This window comes from Echinops telfairi, unplaced genomic scaffold (genome assembly GCF_000313985.2).
Source record: "Echinops telfairi isolate 266 unplaced genomic scaffold, ASM31398v2 ScPeMD7_7469;HRSCAF=8507_1, whole genome shotgun sequence".
Classification (NCBI taxonomy): domain Eukaryota; kingdom Metazoa; phylum Chordata; class Mammalia; order Afrosoricida; family Tenrecidae; genus Echinops; species Echinops telfairi.
Window position 1 is genome coordinate 13,859,469 of NW_022111373.1, and position 22,469 is coordinate 13,881,937.

Sequence of the window (22,469 nt, forward strand, 5' to 3'; positions counted from 1 at the left end):
TTGTCCTACACCTCCACAATATTCTAGTAGCCTGGAAGACTCCAGAGTAAGAGAAAATGTTAAAGCACACAAAGTTCTCTGCCTCACACCCACAGCATACATTTGCCAGAGACCTCCCTAGTTTGAAGCTTGCTCTTCTCTACCAACCACCATCTGACTGTAAATTGGTGATGCTACGCTTATCTGTGTGTTGCTATGATATTGTACTAGAATATAGAACATGGGATCAGGATTGGAGCTCGTTGAAAATGTGCTGTGTGCAGCTGACATATATGGTTGAAAAGAAAGAGCACTTGAAGCACTTACTGGCAAAAATCATAACTCCAGTCTTCTGCATGAATGGTCTCTCAACATAGAGAAAAGAAAGTCCGCACAGCCAAGCCAGTAAGACACGGTGTGATCAAGGGAAGGAGGGAAAGTGGAGCTGTGGAGGATGTCATTTCACTGTGAGCCAGTCAATGCCCGTGGAAGCAGCAGTTAAAAATGGCAAACTTCCTTGTGCAAGTCTCCGGCACGAGACCTCTTTAATGTGTGAAAGATGTCATTTACAGGATGAAGATGCCCCTGACCCAAGCCATGACACTGTCAATCACCTCACATACATGTAAACGTTATCTTAATGAGTAAGTGAGACTGAAGAAGAATTGATGCCTTTGAACTATTGTGCTGACGAAAAATATCAAATACACCATGGGCTGCTGGGAAAAGGAACAAATCTGTCTTGGAGGTAGAGCCAAGAAGCTCCTTGGTAGAGAGGATGATGAGACTTAGTCGCACAAACGTTTGATTTATATTAATGTGGACCAGTCCGGACGGAAGCCGTTCCCCTTGGTAAAGTCAAGGGCCAGGGAAAAGAGGAAGAGCTTCAATGAGATGGAGCAGCCCAATGGCAGCAACTATGGACTCAAGCTTAGCAATAAGTCTAAGACTGGCACAGGGCCAGGCACTATTTCATTCGGTTTTGCATTAGGTCGCTTTAAGCCAGAACCAAATAGATGGCATGTAAGATCATGATAGTGATGTTTCAAATACTAGCAAGGTCACCCATGATAGACAGATGTTAGCAGAGCTTCCAGACCAGAAAGGAAACTCTGGCAATATAATTCCAAATATTAACCAATGAAGACCCTACAAATCTCAATGGAATATAGTTCGATATAGTGCTGGAAGATGAGACCCCTCATTTGGAGGGTGCTCGTGAAAACGGTCCAGAACTGGGTGGGTTCTGTTGTACATGGAGTTGCCATGATGCAGAGCCAACCCAACGGCACGGGAACTAACAACCACTCTCTATCAAAGGGCAATCAATCCATGTGAAATTCCAATTCAGGTGATATTTATTGATCAACTTCTACGTCATTACTGCCCTCAAATATTCTAGTGAGAGGGACAGACACATATATAACTAAGCTATAATGTGTTATAGCTGTAATGGAGAAACATAGAATTTGAAGAAAATACAGTGAAATGTACAAAGTGGAGATCTGCATAAGGCAGAACCCTGTCATAGCCAGAACACTCAAATATTTTCCTAATGAGCCACAGAAGCAGGAAGACTGCATACGAGCCGACAAGGGTGGAAAACTTAAAAGACTCAGAAAAGCAAGGCAGTTCCATTGAGAATCAGTTCTCATAGAGGTCACTAGATTTTGAGCATCTCTCTTCAGCCTTGAGTCTTCCCATGGCAATTACTCACAGACTCAAAGCAAATTCAAATGTAACTGACTATACTATATAATACAACATTTTGTATCATGGTGAGATCATACTTTTTACAATAATCTGAAATCAAGGTTTCACTAGTGTTTACGAGAGAGGAAATTAAACCTATTCACATTCATGTCTCTCTTTTTATCCTGTTCTTCCTAATACACCCTTTCTCTTTTTATATTGATCTTCTTCTTTCTTATATTTTTAAAGGTATTACCATCGCATTACAATAGGCAGAAAACAATTTTCTTTAAAAGAGAGCAAGACGTTCACAACCTTTACATAACCGTCAAGAACACTTTACTGCACTGCCTTGCAATTTCTTGGGGTTTCGTCTTTTGGTCGTTCTGTGAACATGATCTCACAGTAAACCATATGCATTTTCAATCTTAGTAACTCGTTTTTGAACTATGAGTAGCTTTGAGTTCCTGAAAAGCCCTGGTGAAGCTGTGGGTCAAGTGTTGGACTGCTAACTGCAAGGTTGGGGGCTCAAACCCACCAGCTGCTCCAAAGCAGGAGCTCCAAAGCTGCCTGCTCCTATAAAAATTTACAGCCCCAGCACCTCTCTGAATCAGAAGCGCTTCGACGGCAGTGGGTTTTTTACTTCTTTAAGTGTCCGTGGGGGGCACACACAGTGAAGCACTAGGCTACTGGCTCAAAAAGGTTGGTGGTTTGAAACCATCCAGATGCATCTCAGAAGACAAGCCTGGCAACCTGCTTCTGAGAGCCCACAGGTCTGAGAACCCTACGGGACAGTTCTGCTCTGCTCACGTGGCTGCAAATGACTGGGCATTACTTTATAAGTAAAGCCACCATGATGTTTGCATATTCAACTGCCTATTGTTACCTTGTCTCTGTTGAAGAACCTCACTCTCCTGCGAAGGGAACTATCTGCAAGAATATGCCCACCTTCCCTGGTCTTTAGCACTACTGCTTTGGCCAGTGGGTGGGCTGTGGTTTGAACTTAATTAGCCCATTTATAGCTCCACATGCACCAGCAGCTGCTCCCATGGTCACAAAGTGGGAAGGAACCTTCTCCATGAGCTCGTCTAATCCTTTTATTTTCAGCCCAAATGAGCGCCACGGAGCTCCTACTGACAGTGAGAGCGCAGAGTTAGCGAATACCTGGACACCATCTTGCCTCTTTGTGCCCTTGCAGATCCCACGGACACACTAAGAGGTCCAGCATTGAAAGCAACTTTGGCAAACAGTACTTTCAAATGGAATTCTATTCCACATCTGAACTGGTTTTTTTTTTTTTCAGTATCGAGATGCAAAACTTCCTATTTCCTGCTTGTTTGCTTAATCTTCTTAAGCACACAGAAAACATGTCATCACCGTGATTTTAACCTACGAAGTATTATCCAGGGAGAACCCCCCAGCAAGACTTAATTTAAGGTCAAAGAGAAGGGGTGTGTGTGTGAAAAAACTACCATCACTTGGACACATTCCAAAGTGGTTAATTACATTTCATCTGCTAAATTATCTTGTTACTTTAATCAGATATGGTAATAATTACCTTTTCCTATCTTTGCTTGATTCCGAACTGCTGGCTCAATTACTACCACTACTGTGCCCCATCCCCAAGGGGGTGGGCAAAGAGTGCTTTCTCTCCATTGTGCCTTCTTTAAAAGAACCCCCCTAGGTGGAAAAGCTTAAATTCGTAGAAAAGGGAAATGGGGTGGGGAGAAGGAGTCACTTATTCACAAATATATTTATTCATCTTCCAAAATGATTCTCTGCAGAACTCCTTTAAGAGCCAACACCCTCCTGTTTTGTAAATGATTTTATTCTCTTGAATTCTGTTTTATGCATGGCTCCCAGAAGCACAATCTCTGGGGTCCACTGAGGCACACCCTTATTTGTGTGTAAGCATTCAGGTAGGAAGAGGGTGTGCCACCAGAAGGCACTGATTGAAGCATTTTAGTTCAGTGTTTCTCAGACTTACATAAGCAGTTCTTGTTCAAATGCAAATTCAGATTAAGCACACCTGGGGCAGGGCCCAAGAATCTCTATTTCTATCAAGTCCCAGGTGATGGTGACACTGAGGCTCCACCAACCCAGGTTCCCAGACACAGGCTCCAGGTGAGTCTATACTGCACTAGAAACAGGTGGCTTTTAATATGAGGCACGCCTGGACTGGGACCTCCTCAACCCTACTACCAAGACCTGTGCCAGTGGAGTCAATCTTCCTCACTCTGTTTCAACTCAAGCCCATTTCAAATTTTGAAAACAAGGAAGTTCTGCCTTTTGCACCTCTATTTTGACTTATTTCACAGTCGCTCATCATTTTGACTTTTCCTGCCATCCCACCAATATCACTCTCCCAGAAGACCGACCAGCCAACCGTCTCTCCATATTCTCAGTTTGATATGTACACATCCATATATTCACCTATCCCTGTTTATAAAGTAATAACTAGCAAGCACTTCCCATTACATGGGTTGCTTAAACATAAAGCGCTCTGGTATGCATGGTGTAATGGGTGTGCATTGTTCTGTGATTCACAGGTTGGCAATTCAAAACCACCAAGCGTTCCTCAGGAGAAAGGCAGGGCTTTCTACTCCAGTAAACAGTTACAGGCTCAGAAACTCACAGAGGAAGTGCTGCTCTGTCCTTTGGGTCACTAAGAGTTGCTATTGACTTTGACTTGCTTGTTTTTCAATTTAAAGATGATTAATGCCTAAGTTCCTGCCCTTAATGTTGTTTAATCTAGTTAACATCACAAATATATAAAAGTTGCTACATACACATATTTTCTCGAAAGTTCATGCTTCATAATGATTCATAACTCATTGGCTGATCAGGGAATTCTGGTTTTCATCATCCTGACTGGAGATGGGATTGAACCTATCACCCAAGGCTATGAATGAAGGGCCCAAGATTCCCTTAGATACCTAATACAGCTTCTCAGCTTGAGAAGCCTTGGGCTTTAGGGATCCTAATAGTGGGTGACAGCAGTTGTTAGAATGTGTATTCTAGCATGCTTATCACAGTGGATGGGTTCTGGGAAAAAGAGACAAAGGGCTTAAAGCAATTAACACTCTCTGTTAATAGAAAATACACATTACTCTCTAGAACTTCACACCTTTTATTTACTTGAAATACTTGAGGTTACAAAGAGAGTGTCTTAGGAACACAAGTGCTTAATAGAGCTGCGCAGGCTTGTGCCTGATTGCACTGCAGTGACCCTGTAAGGTCTGTGCTCTTTCTGAGCCACATGGGACAATGAGATCCCATCGGGGAAGCACATTGCTTTGGATTCTGTAGGTGCTACAGCAAACCACCCAGATCTGGACCCAACAACCTCGATTTCCCAGAATATAGAGAACCTTTCCTTCTCCCGGGTCTTCTAGTTGGCCATTCCACAGGGTTCTGCAGGGTACCGATTCCAAGTTATCCTGTGGATGAGGAGCCCTCCCACCCACTTCTATTCACTCCGTTGGCGCCCAGGTGATACTACCCCTAGGCAGCCTTGCCAGTTCCTCCCGGCAGAAATCATACCTCTCTGTCAAGGTTACCAGGCTTCTTTTAGACCAGACATTTCGACATGTGAGTTGAACACATGCTTCCACGCAGCCTTCCACTACACAAATCCAGTTTCTCCAAATGATTACAGGTAGATTTAGAGCAAGGAAAAGACCATAGGGAAGTCTTCAGCTGTCAATGTTTTCCCTGGATATAAGATGTACAATAACTGCACTGGCATTAGAAGCTGATAGAACAGCTTTCTTGTTTTCTTGCTTTATTTGTGACATAAGACTGGGGTGAGTAAAAGTATCCAATGTTTTGGTCATTGCTAATGAGTTTTACATCAGAGACATTCCACAGTCTCTTCTCAAACTGCAGTTTTCTACATCAGCCGACGACTCGCGGTATGCAAGGAACTTATCAGAAGCTATTTCTGAGGCTGCTTTCAGGATGATTACCTTTCCCAGTGGCTGCACACATTAGGGTCTTCCAGATTCAGAGGGAAGGCAGTCCCAATCCAGTGGCATAGCAATAAACAGATAAAGCCCAGGCATGAGTTCGAAGAAATAACCATGTTGTTTTCCCTGAAGAAGAACCTAGGAGAAGAAGAAGAAGGTCCAGATTAGTGACACCTGGAAATGCCCCAAACAGAATTCTTCTCAGTCCAGCAACCACTTGGTCCCAGTTGCCACTAAGGCGGACACATGCACAATATGCCATGTATTTAAACAGAAGGATCACCAGATTTCATGGCTCAAAAGAAAGAGGTGCTTCTTATGTTGTGGCGGGTGCCCGCAGTTCTATAAACTACTGAAATGTGCAAATCATCGTCCATTGCCACCACCACAAAGGCCCTTCTCACCGCTGCCAGCAGACAGTAAAGGAATGCACTAGAACAACACAGGCTTCCAGATGCCCTCCCCGGGCGTCTCCCCCTTCTGGGGCCGGGAGGGAAGGTTGTGGGGGTGGGGGGGAAGTCGACATGGTATTTTATTATACATCTTAGATTTGTACATTTCAATATATGTCTTTAAAGCTTCAGTTGTCAGTTGAATACAAAATTCAAACTATATAAGCAGTTGTGGTCAGCAGGCATAAGATTTAGGAGGAGATTGGAGCAAGTTACTCCCTAGACTTCAGTGAATTTTATGAACCATAGTGGTGGACTGAATGGTGACCGAGCTGCCTTTTCATTCAAACTTTGGTTCAGTGAACGGCATTGTTGTTGTTATGTGTTGAATAGATTCTGACTCCTAGGGACCGCCCCCCGCCCCCATAGAGTTGCACTGCCCCTTAGGGTTTGCTAGGCTGTCCTCTTTTTTCCCTTTAAAGATCATTTCACTGGGGACTCTTACAGCTCTTATAACAATCCATACTTCAATTGCATCAAGCATATCTGTACATATGCTGCCATCATCATTTTCTAAGCATTTACTTTCCATTTGAGCCCTTGGTATCAGCTCCTCTTTTTTCCCTCCTTTCCCCACCCTCCCACCCTGGTGACACCTTGATTAATTATAAATTATTATTATTTTCATATCTTACACCGACCATACTGTCTCCCTTCACCCATGTTTCTGTGGTCCATCTTCCATGGGGGGAGGGGAGGGATTATGCATTGATCTTTGCAATCATTCCTCCCTTTATCTCCTCCTCTCCCCACCTTCCCCCTACCCTCCTGGTATCACTACTCCCATTTCTATTCTGGAGGAGTTTATCTGACCTGGATTCCATGTGTCATGAGTGCTTATCTGTACCAGTGTACATGCTCCAGGCTAGCCAGAACTGAAAGGCTGGGCTGGGGTCATGATAGTGGAGGGTAGGGAAGCCTCAAAGAACCAGAGGAATAGTGTGTGTTAATCTTGACAAGAGTAAATCACCAAGTCTTTTCTCCTGTGTCAAGAGAGCTATCCTCCAGAGGCCCTTTACGAAGAGAGCTACATAGAAAAGAGTACAAAGCAAGATGGTGAGCCATTGTCTCATGCACTTGGAAATAGGCTCAGGTGGGCCCAGCCCCTGGAGAAGGACATTAAACTTGGTAAAGACATTGTTGCCATTGAGAAGACTCTCAATGAAGTAGATTGACACCAGCTTAGCAAAGGGCCTGGGCATAGCAACTGGGAGGAGGGCGCAGGATGGGCCGTGGTTCTCTCTGTTATGCACGGAGCTGTCATGAGTCTGAGGTGACTTGACAACACTGACCAGCCACCATATACGGCTGTTTACAGGCTGGTACTAAAGGAAATGAATGTGGTGCTAACGTGACAGAAGCTATAAAGATGGTGAAACAAATAGGAATGTCTTTAGAAGTTAGGAAAAGCATTAAGCAGGCAAAGGAAACAAGAAAAAAAACGAGTGGGAATAATATTCCAGACAAAAAGAGCTGCATATGCAAAGGTCAAGAGGCAAGGGACAGCCAGCCCTGTTAAAAGAGCTCCACTCAATTCACAGTAAAAGAATGAGAGGGCTGGAGAAACAGGGATTATCATCACGAGTTTTATAAGCCCTGATAAAGGATGTGATCCCCACCTGATGATACCTAGGAGCTAGTAAAGGCTGTGGAGTCCCAGGATGGGGCAAACAGATGCATGAAAATCAGCCATTCAAAGCTCTGTTGGACGCAATGCTGCTCTGACACTCATGGGGTCCCCGTACATCAGAGGCTCCCTGAAGGCATCTAGGTGAGTTGCACCTAGGACACTAACGCTGGCAGACAACCTCAGAAAGGTCAGTCTGGCTGGAAGGGAGGAGTATGGGAAGGGGAACTGGTGTCGGAGATCAGATCAGATATGACTCTGGCTGAACAAGGAAGTAGCATTGGGGTTGCAAGGAAATTGGATGAATCTGGGGAAATTTTAGCTGGTGGGTGCGGTAGTTTATTGTGCCAACCTGGCTGATAAACACATATGGGGTTAATTGAAGGGCGGAGGGATAAATGGCTCAGTGAGCCTCGCCTTTCTAGTTCTCGGGTCTCTTGCTTTCTGATGGTCTGACCAGGGGGCAGCTGCCTTAGCCAGTTCACTGCTTTCGCTGTCAAGGCTCACTTCCTGTGAGCTGGCAAGACATCCCTGAGGAGAAGCCACATGGACCTACCCTGATGCAGCCCTGGGTGCTGGAGCAGCGTGTGGAGACTCCTGCCAGTGCTGAGATGCTTACACATGCACTGACTCAGCTTTCCTCCTGCAGTCGGCATCATTGCATCTATTTTGTGAGATGGAGGAGGACATTGTGGATTGGTGTTGGACATATGGGTTAATGGGTTAATGTTGGACTTGTGGGCTTGTGCAGCATTGGGTTGGGATGTTTTCTTGATGTGCACTTAACCTTTATATAAAACTCTCTCTTATGCATGAGTTTCTGTGGATTTGTTTCTCTAAAGTATCCAGACTAACACAGTGGGATAAGGTTTGGGGATTAAATGAAGAATTAAGAGAGATGAGGGACTCAAGGTTTGGGGTGCAGGGTGAGCATACTTCTGTGGAGATGGGAATCACTGAAGACATAGCTCTGGGGAGAGGAAGCTCTGGCTCCTCTTTGATAGTCACTTGCCACCTCTGCAGGCACTGACTGAACACCTACTTTTGTGCCAACCACTGCACCGGCCCCTGGTATGGAATTATTTAATGGCATGTGCCTGTGAACCATTGCCCTTTCTTGTTTTCTGAGAACTTAATATTAATCAAGAAGGACATGTTCAGTTGTCAGACAATGTCATCTGATCATTATAAAAGATGGATCTGACTCATATACTAATCATGATAAACTAAGCATTAGCCTGCTTGTTGGTAAATCAGTGAAAGTAGTAACAATGGGTCAAATTATATGACCCAACCGAGAGAGCTCACTTTCCACACCACGAGATGACCATCCGCACCACCACCACCATCCCCTCCACCTTGGGAAGTGAATTTACCAAAGAATAAGCTTGCATTTCAAAGAATTAGGTTTTCTTAAAACAAACAGATGATTAAAACATAACAATAGCTCAAAGCCTATCTTAGGGAATAATTTATCCTATCAATAAGCAGAAGAAAAATTAAATTCTTTAAAGTAAGCTTTTTTAGAAGGACCCAATTTAATTTTCTTTTCTTGAGCCTTATGACAAGTTATCTATCTCTAACTCCACAAAAGCTAAAATGAAAGAAAATGTTTGATTTGATAGAAGAAACAAAGTCACAAGTATGGAATATAATTAAAGGATTATGTCTGTTAACGGGAGAGGCCTTGCAAAATGGATTTCAATGATCACTAAATCATTCCAACATAAAAAGCCAACATGGGTAGCCAAAGTGTAGCTTATAGATGAATTCCAATCACTGAAGTTTCTCACAGGCTAGCTAAAGAGAAGTTGTAAAATCCCAAGGTTAATGTGCTATAACTAAAGAAGTTGTTCCACTCAGGAGTAAGAAACTAAAAATACTAATTAGAGTAATAATGATAAGCAACGCAGCTAACATTTCTTGACTGCCTATTGTGAGCCAATCACATTGCTCACCTTTTAGGTGAGGCATCTATTGAACTCCCAGGGATTTACCTAAGAAGAAGAGACGTTCACCATCCCCATTTTACAACGGAAGGCATGCAATCTCTTGCTAAGGAGCCTGGTGGCACAATGGTTAAGCGCTTGGCTGCAAACCAAAGGATTGGTGGTCCGAACCTCCCCAGCAACTTTGTAGAAGATATGCCGGGCAATCTGAGTCTGGAAACGTCACACGGAAAGACCCATAGGGCAGTTCGACTTTGTCACGTGGTTCCCAGTGAGTCAGACTCATATGTTGGCTTGCAACAAATAAGCATGGCAAGTATTGCTCTAGCTCATTGCTTTCTCTATTCCAGGATAAGTATTTTGTTTCTTTCAAGTGTGGAAGATGTATACTATTGAAAGAATGAACTTTCATTCTTCCCTCAAAGACAAAAGGATGGCTGGTAAACTGTATTCTTTTATCTACTCACAAACAATTACCCAAATGGGAATGTTTATATCCTGAGTCAACATCTCAGACCAAACCACCCATTTAACAATTAGAAATGTTTAGTCTATGAAGTTGGAAATTGCTGGAAGCAATGAATCAAACTGCCAAGAAAGAGAGAGAGCCTGTGTTCTCCTTTACTGTAAACATTGTAACAGTCATCTTCTGGCTTCCCCTCTTGCTTTGCACCTGATGCGCAGCCAGATGAGGGATCTGACTTCTCCATCCCAGTGGCACAACGAAAAGGAGAGTTTGATCACCTCTTGTTGCTTCTGACATTTGGCTCACAGGAAAAAATAAAATTTCACTGAGAAGTTGAAAGTGACATTTGTGGAAGGGTATTTATGAACATGTTGAATACATATATATGTACATCTAGATGCTTGGTAGTTAGGGTTCTGTCCCCGGGACACTCCTGGCTAAGGGTGGAGTCAAACCTGTCAATCAAGTGATAGCTTGATGACACCTCCTTGGAGGTGTGGCCTTCTGTCTAAGAGTGAGAGACTCTGGGAACTGCCCTCTTTCTGTCACTTTGCCTTCCCACCTGCTATAACTCTGCCAGTCTTAAGGGGTGGCCTCATGTGGGCTACCCAATCCTGAGAGCTGTCAGCACCCTGTCATGTCTCCACTGACTTTGGATCCACGAAACTCTGCATCCACCACCCTGTGATATCTCTGCTGCCCAGTTCACCACAGTGCATCACTGGCATGTGGCTGCACGAGTCTAAAGAAGGACTAGCATTGAACCTATGGACACAGGCTTGACTGGGCTGGGGCTCCTTCCAGATGTAAAGTTGCTTCTTGATATAAAGCTCTTTCTTGTACATAGATGAGCGTCACTGGATTTGTTTCTCTAGAGAACCCAGACTAACACAGTATGTGTGCATGTGGATCACCCGGTCTCTTATTTCCAAAGCATTTTCACTATTAAGTTTTAAACCATTAACTGAGTTATAGACTAATTTACATTAGAGAATAAAATAAGTAAAAAGAATTGCTAGATCAAGAGGCAGGGACAATGCACACTCACATAAGCTGGCTGATTTGGTTACCGGTCCTGCTATCACGGCAATACCCTAAGACTTAGGGCCTAAGTGGATGGCTTGAACTCAGAGACATGTCTTGTCTCACTGTTTAGGAGCCTGATAGTGCCCATGTGGTGGCCAACAATAGGGGAGGGTCCTTTCTCTCTTGCGGTCGCCTCTGGAGGAAGGTCCTTGTCTCTTCAGCGTCTGCTTCCTGGCTTCTTGGAGATCTCCTCATGTCTTGGCATCAATATCCCTCCGAGGATTGGAGCATCTCAGCCCAGAAACCGCAGGTACAAATAAATGACTTGCTCCACTCCTGGTTTATCTTTCTTGATAGTAGTTAGCTCCCTCTCTCTGCGGGTTTTTTTCTCTTTATGTTTTGTAAGACAAGAAGTGTGACTTAAGCAAGGGTGATGACTTAAGATGAGACTAGACTAAAAGTGTGACTTGTATCATGCTTTCTTGGAGGGTTGTGACGTAGATGCACCCCACACTGACCATGCCTCGATAACACTTCATGACATTCCAACTTTTGGCTCCCTAAAATTCATGTCCTTGCCACGTATAAAGTATACTCACTCCCATTTGAACCATTCCCAAAGTCTTAAATTGACTCTTAATTTTAAAATATTGCCCCTTTAATCATCTAAGTGAAGTATAAGTGAGACTTAAGATGTATTAATCATGGGGAAAATTCCTCTTCATTTCTGAATCTATGAAACCTAGACTAAAAATTATCTGTTTCTGAGGCACAATGGTGCAATAGGCACAATGTACACATTTCCCTTACAAATGGGAATGAGCATCAAGCAAGTCCAAAACTAGGCAGAATAATTTTCATTGGCCCTGAAAGCATGAAAATAATCTTCTATTCCCTGAGACAATCTAGGCAACAGTCCTGCCTTCCAGAGTCTGGGTGTTGTTCATGCTTTCTAAATTTTAGATAAAGCCTAGCCCGAGGCTTCAAATCCACCTTCATGCAGGCAAAGTGGGATGGCAACCTGCTGCCTTGGCTTTGAACACCTTCATTCTCCTAGTTTATATATAGGACAACCAACCCCTCGATTACAGAGCACATGGTAGTTTTGAACCACTGACCTTGCGGTTAGCATCTCAATGCTATCTTCCATTGACATATAAAAGTGAGTATTTACAATATTAACAAAATGGAAGATAATTGCATCTGATCATAAAATGGAGGACAAACACACAATGCTGAGAATCATGGCCTAGCTGCGTTGGTACATATTTTACAGGGCGCAATTTTATGCAAGGATTATAGCCCTCAGTATGGATCACAACTCCATGTAAGAAGTATCGAAATCCTCACAATTGGACTCTAGGTAACATCATGATAAATGGAGAAAAGGTTGAAGTTGTCAAAGTTTTTTGTCTTACTTTGGTACACAATCAATGCTCATGGAAGCAGCAATCAAAAGATCAAAAGACATACTGCATTAGGTAAATCTGCTTCACAAGACTGCTTTAGAGTATTAAAGAATAAGGATGTTACTTTGAGGACTAAGATGCACCTGACCCAAGCCATGGTATTCGTCATTGCATCATATGCATGTGAAAGTTGGACATTAAATAAGGAAGACCATAGAAGAATCGATGCATTTGATTGGTGGTACTGGAGAAGAATATCGAAAGTACCATGGACTGCTGAAAGGGCAAACTGATCTGCATTGGAAGAAGCAAGGCCAGAGTGCCTCTTAGAGGGAAAGATGGCAAGACTTCACTGTATATACTTTGGACGTATTATCAGGAGAGACCAGACCTGGAGAAGGGCATCATGTTGGGTAAAATGGAAGGGTGGCAAAAAAGAGCAAGGCCCTTGATGGGATGGATTGACACAGTGGCTGCATCAATGGGCTCCAGTATGGGGACAATTGTGAGGGTAGCACAGGACCAGGTGTTGTTCCATTCAGTTGTGCATAGAGTCACTATGGGTTGGAGCTGACTCGATGGCACCTAACAACAACAACAATGTTATCCATAATAATGCTTAAAATTATTTGAGAAAATATTTCAAATGTTAAATGCTGTTGGAAGAGATGACAGTTTCAAAAACATGCCAATGAGAACTATAGAAATAAAGTATGTCACTATACTCAGAAATATGAATTGTCTTTTTGGAGTCCATCTTTTTTAACCAAAGCACTGATATGCAACCATAATTTTAAAAGCTAATAAGGTATTTCATGTACCCTTTTAAATTTTTGTTTTCTTTTAGTGAGTAAATAAGAGTTTTGCTTGTTTATTTTTGCCTACTGAAGGGAGAAAGAGGTCAAGACATTTGATAACTCTTGTCCATTCAAGCTCAGGTGCCCTCTGCAGGACAGAGTAGAGCACCCCCCTTGAGGGTTTCCAAGGCTGTATCTGTGGCAGAGGCAGAAGACCGCATTGACTCCCACAGAACTGCTGGCCCCTGTGGGCTACAGACCTTTCCCTGGGCAGTTGAGTGCTTCTACCACGGGCCCTTTGGGTCGGCACATCTTATCCTATCATCTACCTTGGCTCTGTGACGAAAAAATCAATAAAAAATTTGAAAGATAGCATTATTTCTATGGGGAGAAAAAGATAACATAGTAGTGATTTGCCTCATTAAAATAAACCTTTGAGTATATTCGCAACTCTAAATTAGGTATTGGGCTCCCTTCCCCCAAAGTCTTCGTTTGCAAATAGCTTTCCTTAGGATTCTATTTAACAAAATTTAAGATGTAAAAAATAAAGATTCATTTGCATGAACCCCCTAGTGCTTAACTTGATTGCATTCCATATCATTCACTTAATTATTATGGAAAAATCAAAACAGAAAATCAGCACGCCTGATTAGCATTGCTAAAGTGTTCCTATTAGGAAGCAGGAAGGCAAGGGGCATCGTTAACTCTTGCTGCCTATGTGCTGGAAGCTCCGCTAGGAAGCAAGCTCGGCTCATCTTACCACAAGCGCCTCGATAAACAATCAGTTGAATATGATCCTTACAAGGGATCACCCTAGTTTTGAGGCAGTTTTTTTTTTCCTTTATCAAGGTGTTCAAGAGAAATAATAAGGTGTTGATTTACTAATTTAGTTCTGCAACAACAGAAGGATGAAATGTTTTCAGACAATTCTATCTTTAAAATATACTCCCTTTCTGGAATCAATAAATGCACATATAAAAATTTCTTGAGTGTCCTCACCCAGAGTTTTCTCAAGCTCATTTTTGATCTCTAAAAGCCACTCAAAGTCCCTTATATTAAGGTTAATTTTCTGATTGGAAATAGCAATATTTCCACACGCTTCCTTCCTAGATACCAAAAACCACAGATTTCACTTGATCACTATCATGTTATTTATAAAGGTCGTACCTTAAGGGACACACTTCAGCAGGGTTTACACAATAAGACAGAATAGCATAGAAAATTCTGGTAAACTACTTCCAGAAATTAGTCAATGAACACCTTATGGATCACAACAGAAAGTTGTCCGCTCTAGTGCTGGAAGGTGAGCCCCCAAGATTGGAAGGCATTCAAAACCCCATGACCACAAACATAGACCCAAGCATACAACCTATCCTGAAGATACTGCAGGGCTGGGCAGTGTCATTCTGTTGTACAGAGTGTCACCAGGACTCAGAGTGATGGCAACCAATGATGACAAGCTTTGCCTCGATCTACTTGGAAAGGTGGCCTGAGGGTGGCAGAAGGCAGTGTGGTATCGTCTATGAGCTTCGGGCCTGGGAACATTGCATCAACACTCTAGCTCTTAGTAAAGATGTAGAAGGAACCAACCTGCTGGTTTCTCTGAAAACAACCTCAGAGAAGACTGGCATGGGAGCGCTACTTGGTGGATCGAAAGGACTCCTTGGGACACTTATTTTCACCAGCTAAAGCATGTTATTCTGACAGCACATTACATTATCCAGACATGAACATTCATCTTAGGCAGTACAAGTGGAAAATATCAATATATTTGGTGGCGGGTGGTGGTAGTGCCATGTTATTTTATGAACATCAAATGCCATATGAAATGTATCTAAGTCAAATTAATTCTGGTAATAGCAGTTACCCACCATTCAATGGAAACTTGAAAGAATATAAGTAAGAGTATGCATATGGCCACCAACATTAGTACAAGAAAAAGTTACTCTCCATTCTTAGTCTATAAATTCATTATGGCTCTAGTTCTTAGATTATAAATTCATTATGGCTCTAGAAGCAACAGCAAATATACACAAATCCCTAAATATTAGCACAAAACAAGTGTTCAATAAGGATACTAATGTTCACTGGACATTTGCCATCAAGCAAAAATTATGCAAGGCCTGAGGATGGCAGGCACGGATAGGAGTTCACAGCCAGCATGGAGGGTGACCACAGAGAGCTACTTTCAATACAGAACCAACACTAGAAATGTGGATAGTGCTCAACAACAGAGGGGTAAGCACAGGCATAGGAGCCTCAACTAATTTATCCTGTGATGGAAGACATTGCGAGTCTTTGGGCAAGAGGCCTTGTTTGGTGAAAGAGATGTTTTGGAGAATAACATAGCAAAAAGTTGCAAAATTCTATCAAGGAATCGGTGACTGGCGCCAAAGAAATTCTGCAGAGGCTACTGCATTCAGGTGCTTGATAAAACCTGTGGCTTAGGGTGGTGGCCCAAGGAACAGGAAACAGGAAAGAAGCCACAATGAGACAGAATTAGCAGGACTTAGCCTTGGGGGCATAGAGGTTATGAATTAGGCTGCTACCAATTCAAAACCACCAACGGCTCTGAGGGAGAAAGATGAAGCTTTCTACTCTATAAAGAGTTCCGTCTCAGAAGCCCCCAGGGGCAGTTCTATCCTTTCCAACAGGGTTGCTGTGAGTCAGCTCGATAGTAGTGAGTTTATGTGAGTCGGTGCCAGAGGGGAGAGTGACATCTGAGACAGCAGGAAGGTTTTCAAAATGACCCAGGAAATAGTAGAACTTAGGTTGACATGGGGAAATGTTGCTTGGGGATTAAATCATTCTGAATCCCAGTTACATTTTCTGGGTTCAGTCTATTTACCTCCTGCTGGGAAAACAATCTCTTTTTGATTAGAAAAAGATGACATGAACACTCCTCCACATTCTATTATTTGATGAAAAAATTAGTATTTTTTCCCACACTTCCCATGATTGTAAATACCTCAATAACATTCCCACTTATTCTTCATCTTAATATAGAGTCCAAATATTCTTGGTCAGGCTAAATTTTTTTTTTAAATCGTCTTTCCCCTTTTGCAAAACATACTCATTTTTTTCCTTTTTCCAATAATTAAGCTTTTGCAAATCTAAGGATGATCTCGGTTGTAGTAACCAGCCTTCCAAAATGACCTTTTAATTCTGCATTGTGTACTCCCCTCCCTCACTGAATAGACAGTGCAAGTGTAACCAGTAGGAAGAGACTACAGAAAAGAGAGGGTAAAACTTACAAGCATAGAAACTGTTAGGCACTCAGAAGCATCAAAGCCCACATGGAAGAAGCACACCAGCCTGTGTGACCACCAGGTGTAGAAGGGACCAGGTATCAGACATCAAAGAACGAAAAATCGTATCAGTGGGTGCCCACCTTCCCGACATGCTCGCTGAAGACAAATGTGTGCATAAGCTAATGTGGTGAAGAAAGCTGATGGTGCCTGGCTATCAAAAGATATAGCATCTGGGGTCTTAAAGGCTTGGAGGTAAACAAGCAGCCATCTAGCTCAGCATCAACAAAGCCCACATGGAAGAAGCACGCCAGCCTGTGTGATTATGAGGTGTTGAAGGGATCAGGTATCAGGCATCATCAGAACAAAAAGTCTTATCAGAGTGAATGAGGGAGGGAGTGCGGAGTGGAGACCCAAAGCCCATTTGTAGGCAGCTAGACACCCCCTTACTGAAGGGTCGTGTGGAAGAAATGAGCCAGTCAGGTTGCAGGGTAACAACGATGAAACATACAACTTTCCTCTACTTCTTAAATGCTTCCTACCCCCACTATCATGATCCCAATTCTACCTTACAAATCTGGCTAGACCAGAGGATGTACATTGGTACAGAGAGCAACTGGAAACACAGGGAATCCAAGACAGATGACCCCTTCAGGACCAGTGGTGAGAATGGCGATACCTGGAGCGTGGAGGGAAGGTTGGGTAGAAAGGGGGAACCGATTACAAGGATCTATATATAACCTCCTCCCTGGGGGATGGACAGCAAAACAGTGGGTGAAGGGAGACGTCGGGCAGTGTAAGATATGACAAAATAATAATGATTTATAAATTATCACGGGTTCATGGGGGTGGGGGAGGGGGAAGGAAGGGGGGAACATGAGGAGCTGATATTAAGGGCTCAAGCAGAAAGCAAATGGTTTGAGAATGATGATGGCAACAAATGTACAAATGTGCTTGACACAATGGATGGATGTATGGATTGTGATAAGAATTGTACGAACCCCCAATAAAATGATTTTAAAAAACAAACAAACAAAAAAGAAAGAAACGAGTAGGCACTGCAGCTTTCATCTGACTCTCCTGGATTACTTGGTCGGTGGGAAGCCAGCTGCCTTGTCACTGGGACACTCGAACAGTCCTGTGGACACATCATCATTGAAGCTTCCTGCAAGGGCCATGTGATTTATCCATCTTGGAAGGAGATCTTTCATGTCCAGGCAAACCTTCAGATGACCGTAACCTTTGCCAACATACTGACAGTCACCTCATGAGAGACCTTGAAGCACTCGGCCAACCCCTCCCCATTCGTGACCCATAGAAACTGTGATGTAATACTTGCTAGCTGTTTTAAGTTGCTAAATTTGGAGTTAACTTCACACAGCAACAGAGAACTAAAAAACACGTTTCGTTATGTCTATGCCCACATTTGCTCATAAAAATGCTCCTGATTATCCCTCGCATCAAGCAAGGGCACTATTGTGAGAGTTTCCATGGCAAATCATTATACACACACCTTACAGTTCTGATTTGGTACCTTCTGACTTCTCTTAGTTTCCTTTAAACTATTTAAAGGACACTCATTTTTCTTCCATTAATAAAGTAAAATAGACTGCATTGATATTATCAAAATTCCCATGTCCCTCACTTCTAAATGAGCAGGTATTATAGTTTATGAAATGTTCTGATCTTAGTGGAAACTGAGAGATAAAGTTTATATTTTATATTTTTATCTTTTAATTCCATTTTCCACAAACTTTTTGAAATCCCTCCGTAGATGTTCTTGATCTGATCCACCAGTTACTAACATTTTGCCCCATTTGCTTTCTCACTCTTTAATTTATGTTTGCAGACATGTGAAAGTTGGCCATTGAAAAGGGAAGACCAAATGTATATGAAGTATAGTGCTGGCAAAAAATAGTGAAGGTACCATGGACTGCCAAAAAAAACAACCGATCTGTCTTGGAAGTAGTACACTGGGATCCTTCTTAGAAGGAGGGATGGATCCTCCTTAGAAGGATGGAGGGATTTTGTTTCAGTCCCTGGGAAAGGACCTCCTGCTTGATAAAGGAGATGGGGGAACAAAAGAGAGTAAGTCCCCCAAGGAGACGGATTGATAAAGATGGCTGCTACAATGGGCTCAAACCCAGAGCAATGATCAGAAGGTTGCAGGGCCAGGTGGTGGCTCAACAGGAGTTGAAAGCAAGCGCGGATGGCACTTAGCAACAAACATACATATGCAAACAGATACACTCCTATGTGCATTTGAAGACAGCAACCTTAGAAAGGAAAAATTATAATTATAATAAGGAGGAGGAGGATAAATAGAATTGTCTTATGACAAGGAGGGAAAGAAACTCAATACAATACTTGAATACTTCAGTGGTATAACGGGTTATGAGTTAGACTGCTAACCACAAGGTAAGCAGTTCAAATCCACTGAATCCACCAGACATTCCTTGGAAGAAAGATGGGGCTTTCTAGCAGCTCCAATCTCAGAACTCACAGGGGCAGTTCTACCCTGTCTTACATGGTGGCTATGAGTCTATTCTGTGGTCGTGAGTTTGATTTTATTTTCTTGAAGAGTTTTTGGTTTCGGTTTTGGTCCCTTGAACTTAGGTGTGGGACAGGGGACAATGATGGGAAACGTTAACATGTGCTTAGCCCTTCCATTAGGAAGGTTCTTTTCAGTGTCTATGCAGTGGTAGCAGTAAATACGAGGACATTCATTCTGCCCCCATCACTGGGATGACAGAGGACACATCCAAGTCACCAGCCCTCCTAACTTAGCTCATTAAGTGAAACTTCCATTCCTGGGACAGGCACCCTCTGTTAGGACAGCTGGGCAGTCCACGTCAAGGCTTTCCATCCCCAGAAGGTCATGGTTTAGCGAAGAGAGCCCCCCATCCCCACCACCCCCACCAGCGAAACAAAGATGTGCTCAGGAAAAGACTTTCTAAGGAACTCAAGTTAGACAAATTTCCTGTCAATTAAATCTCTCTTCAGATTCCATTTAGGCAAACACACAGTTATGCACACAAAGGGGCTTCAAAAAGTTCATGAAAAAGGAGAATTCAAAGGTCATGGAATTTTCCCACCAACTTTTTGAAGCTCCTTTATGTTTGAGTTAGCAGGGTATATACTTTAGGCTTTTATTTATTTGGCTCCCAAAATTTCCTGGGGATTACACATATCCAGGATACCATAATGTCTTTGTACTAAAACGTCATGCCTGAGCTGAAAGCCGTTATGACACCCCACCCAAATCCTTTCAATTTATGGATGCGAACATAGAAACCACAAGCTACGGTTGACTTACCCACAATCACAAAGCTGGGTTTTTGGGTGGGACCCAGCTTCTAGTCAAAACAGCTTTGCATGATATAAAACAGTAGTAGTCTTGGGTGAGATAATATTCTACCTGTGTACCAGACCAACACATCTTTCTTGAAAGACAAATTTACTAAACATTGCATTCTCCAGGTAAACTACTTCTTGGTTACAATGGAAGATCTCAAGTAGAACGTACGTAAAGTATTTCCACATTTATTCTGGAAAGATGTTTAAAATAATCAGGGACACAGCTGGTCTCAGTTCTGACCACGGGACCAGTCCAGGATGTGAAGTGACCACAGCTAGCTCTTGCAGCACACATCACCACAGAAGCATCTGAACACTCTCGTCTTTAGGGTTTTTAAACCCACATGGTCAAAAGCTTTGAAGTTCTGAGACAAAAAATGTGAGGAACTGCTGGGGAAATGGTAGTAGGTGGGGTTGTGTGATTTTATTCAAAGCTGCCTTGTAGCCAGCTCATTCAGGAGAAACCCTGCCGCCTCCACTGTCTCATCAAGCGCAGATATCGGTGAGTCTGAGATGGCCCAACCCAAGCCCCAACCGGATGGCTCTTAAAATCGGGCCTTGTTTTTGTGGACACTGTGCCACAGGCTGAATTAGCAACACCACTTCCTGTGGTAGCTGGACAGACCTTTCATTCAAGAAGTGACCCTGTCTGACCCTGGACAATAGTTAGAGAGCAATCTCATGTTGAGAGGAAAATTAATAACTATTCCCCACGCTACTGCCTTCATTTATATGATCCATAATTCTTTTCTGAGTTCCCTGGGTCTCCCAAATTGTCCTACTCTATAATTTATCCATTCATTCATTCATTTTCTAGGGGAAGCCAGGATCTGGATGTCACAGTGGGATAGGAAAGAGTGACTGAGATCAATTCCAGTTTGACTGGACCACCAGTTTCTATTACCAACAGATCACTCACTCTCCCTCTGTTTTATTTCCCTCTCAGAGAAATCAGGTAGTAAAGCGGCTTCAAAGTCAAAGAAACTTATAACGAGAGCTGCATGTTCCCTTTTACTTTCTCAGAAACCTCCAGAATGCTGAAGATTCATTGACTTTTGTGTGAGCCATAGCCTTGAGCAGCCATCTAGTCCAATAGTCTAATTTTACACAGAGGGTGCTGAGATCCAGAGAAATTAAGTGTATGTCCAAGGTCACAAAGCTCTTTCCCAAATAGCATCGCCTTGCACTAATATTGGGCTACAATTCAAGATCCTGTCTGTTTATCTTGCCTAGTAATATGAATTGCTACCCACAAAGATAATAAAGATGCAATTACTTTTTTTCCCTGTGTCTAATGTCATTCTTAATAAGTACAAACACAGAAAGAATAGGCCCTAGGGAGCTTATAAAAGTTTAGTACTAAAAACTGATGCTATGGCCAAATGCTTTCAGAAGGCAGCTTGTGAATACTGCTTCTCGTTCGAAGGCAGAGGCCCTTGCGGCGTTTGATGTGCACGCTAGCTGTGCCTCGAAGGAACAGATGAGACGTGCCAGCTGCCATTGAGCCCATTCGAACTTTTGGTCCCCACGTGTCTGAGCAGAGCTGAGCTTTCAACAGCTGATTTTATTGACTAATGTGTGTTTTAAGTCGTAGTTCTTTCAGGGATTGGTCATTTTTTTATTTAGTATAATATATGTGTACACGTATCTTTCTTTCATAAGACAGCTGACTGAGGACTTTTGAACTAGCTTGAAATTGAACATAGTTTTACAATGTTAAAGGCTTTTAGGCATATTAATTTTTTTTCTCTTTCTTAGTCAATTATACCTAGTCTGCTTATTAGAAATACTTTTCGTTACCTTTTTTCCAGACTTAATTCTATATTTTGAAGGTGAGCTACTGCAAACATTCTCAACTCTTAACCTCATATATTTATAAACTTTCTACACTCAAGGATGATCTTACAAACTTTGAAAACATATGGTTGGGAAATTTTATTTGATTTCTAAATATTCTTTAAATTCCTTTTTACCCATTGATAGTACTTGTATATACATACAGTTCCAGCATCTCAATTGTTTATCACTTTTATTTTTTAGCAAAAACTTCTATTAGCAATGATGGAATAGCCCATTTTTTAGTTGGCTGTTCCTAAAATAAATTTTAAAATATTAGTTACACTTTGGGATGTAAAAAGTGTTAAGAAATATTTGCCTCTATCATTTCTTATTAATTTAGTATTATTCTTCATTCTAAAACCAGAAACCAAACCCACTGCCATTGAGCCAATTCTGATGCATAGCAACCCTACATGGGGCTTCTGCTGTTGCAAACCATTACAAGAGCAAACAGCTTCATCTTCCTCCAATGAAGAGGCTGGTGAGTTTGAAATATGGACCTAGCATTCAGCAGTACAACATTGAAGCACAACGGTAAATAGTTAACTGCTACTACTTCCTTCATTAGCAATAAAGTGGATTTTATTGGGAGCAAATTTTTAAAACCAATGATAAGAAATACGAATTTCTGGCTCGTTTTTCAGTTTGACCAATTTGTTC

The 22,469-nt window shown here is 42.4% G+C and overlaps 1 protein-coding gene across 1 annotated transcript in view; it reads right to left on the reverse strand.

Moving 5' to 3' along the window:
* Positions 1-22,469, reverse strand: part of MEGF10 (multiple EGF like domains 10) — a 193,707-nt gene that overhangs the window by 146,800 nt on the left and 24,438 nt on the right. The window contains exon 2 of the mRNA XM_004696586.2: positions 5,640-5,777. Coding sequence (XP_004696643.2) covers positions 5,640-5,777 — 138 coding nt within the window. The remainder of the gene's footprint in view (positions 1-5,639; positions 5,778-22,469) is intronic.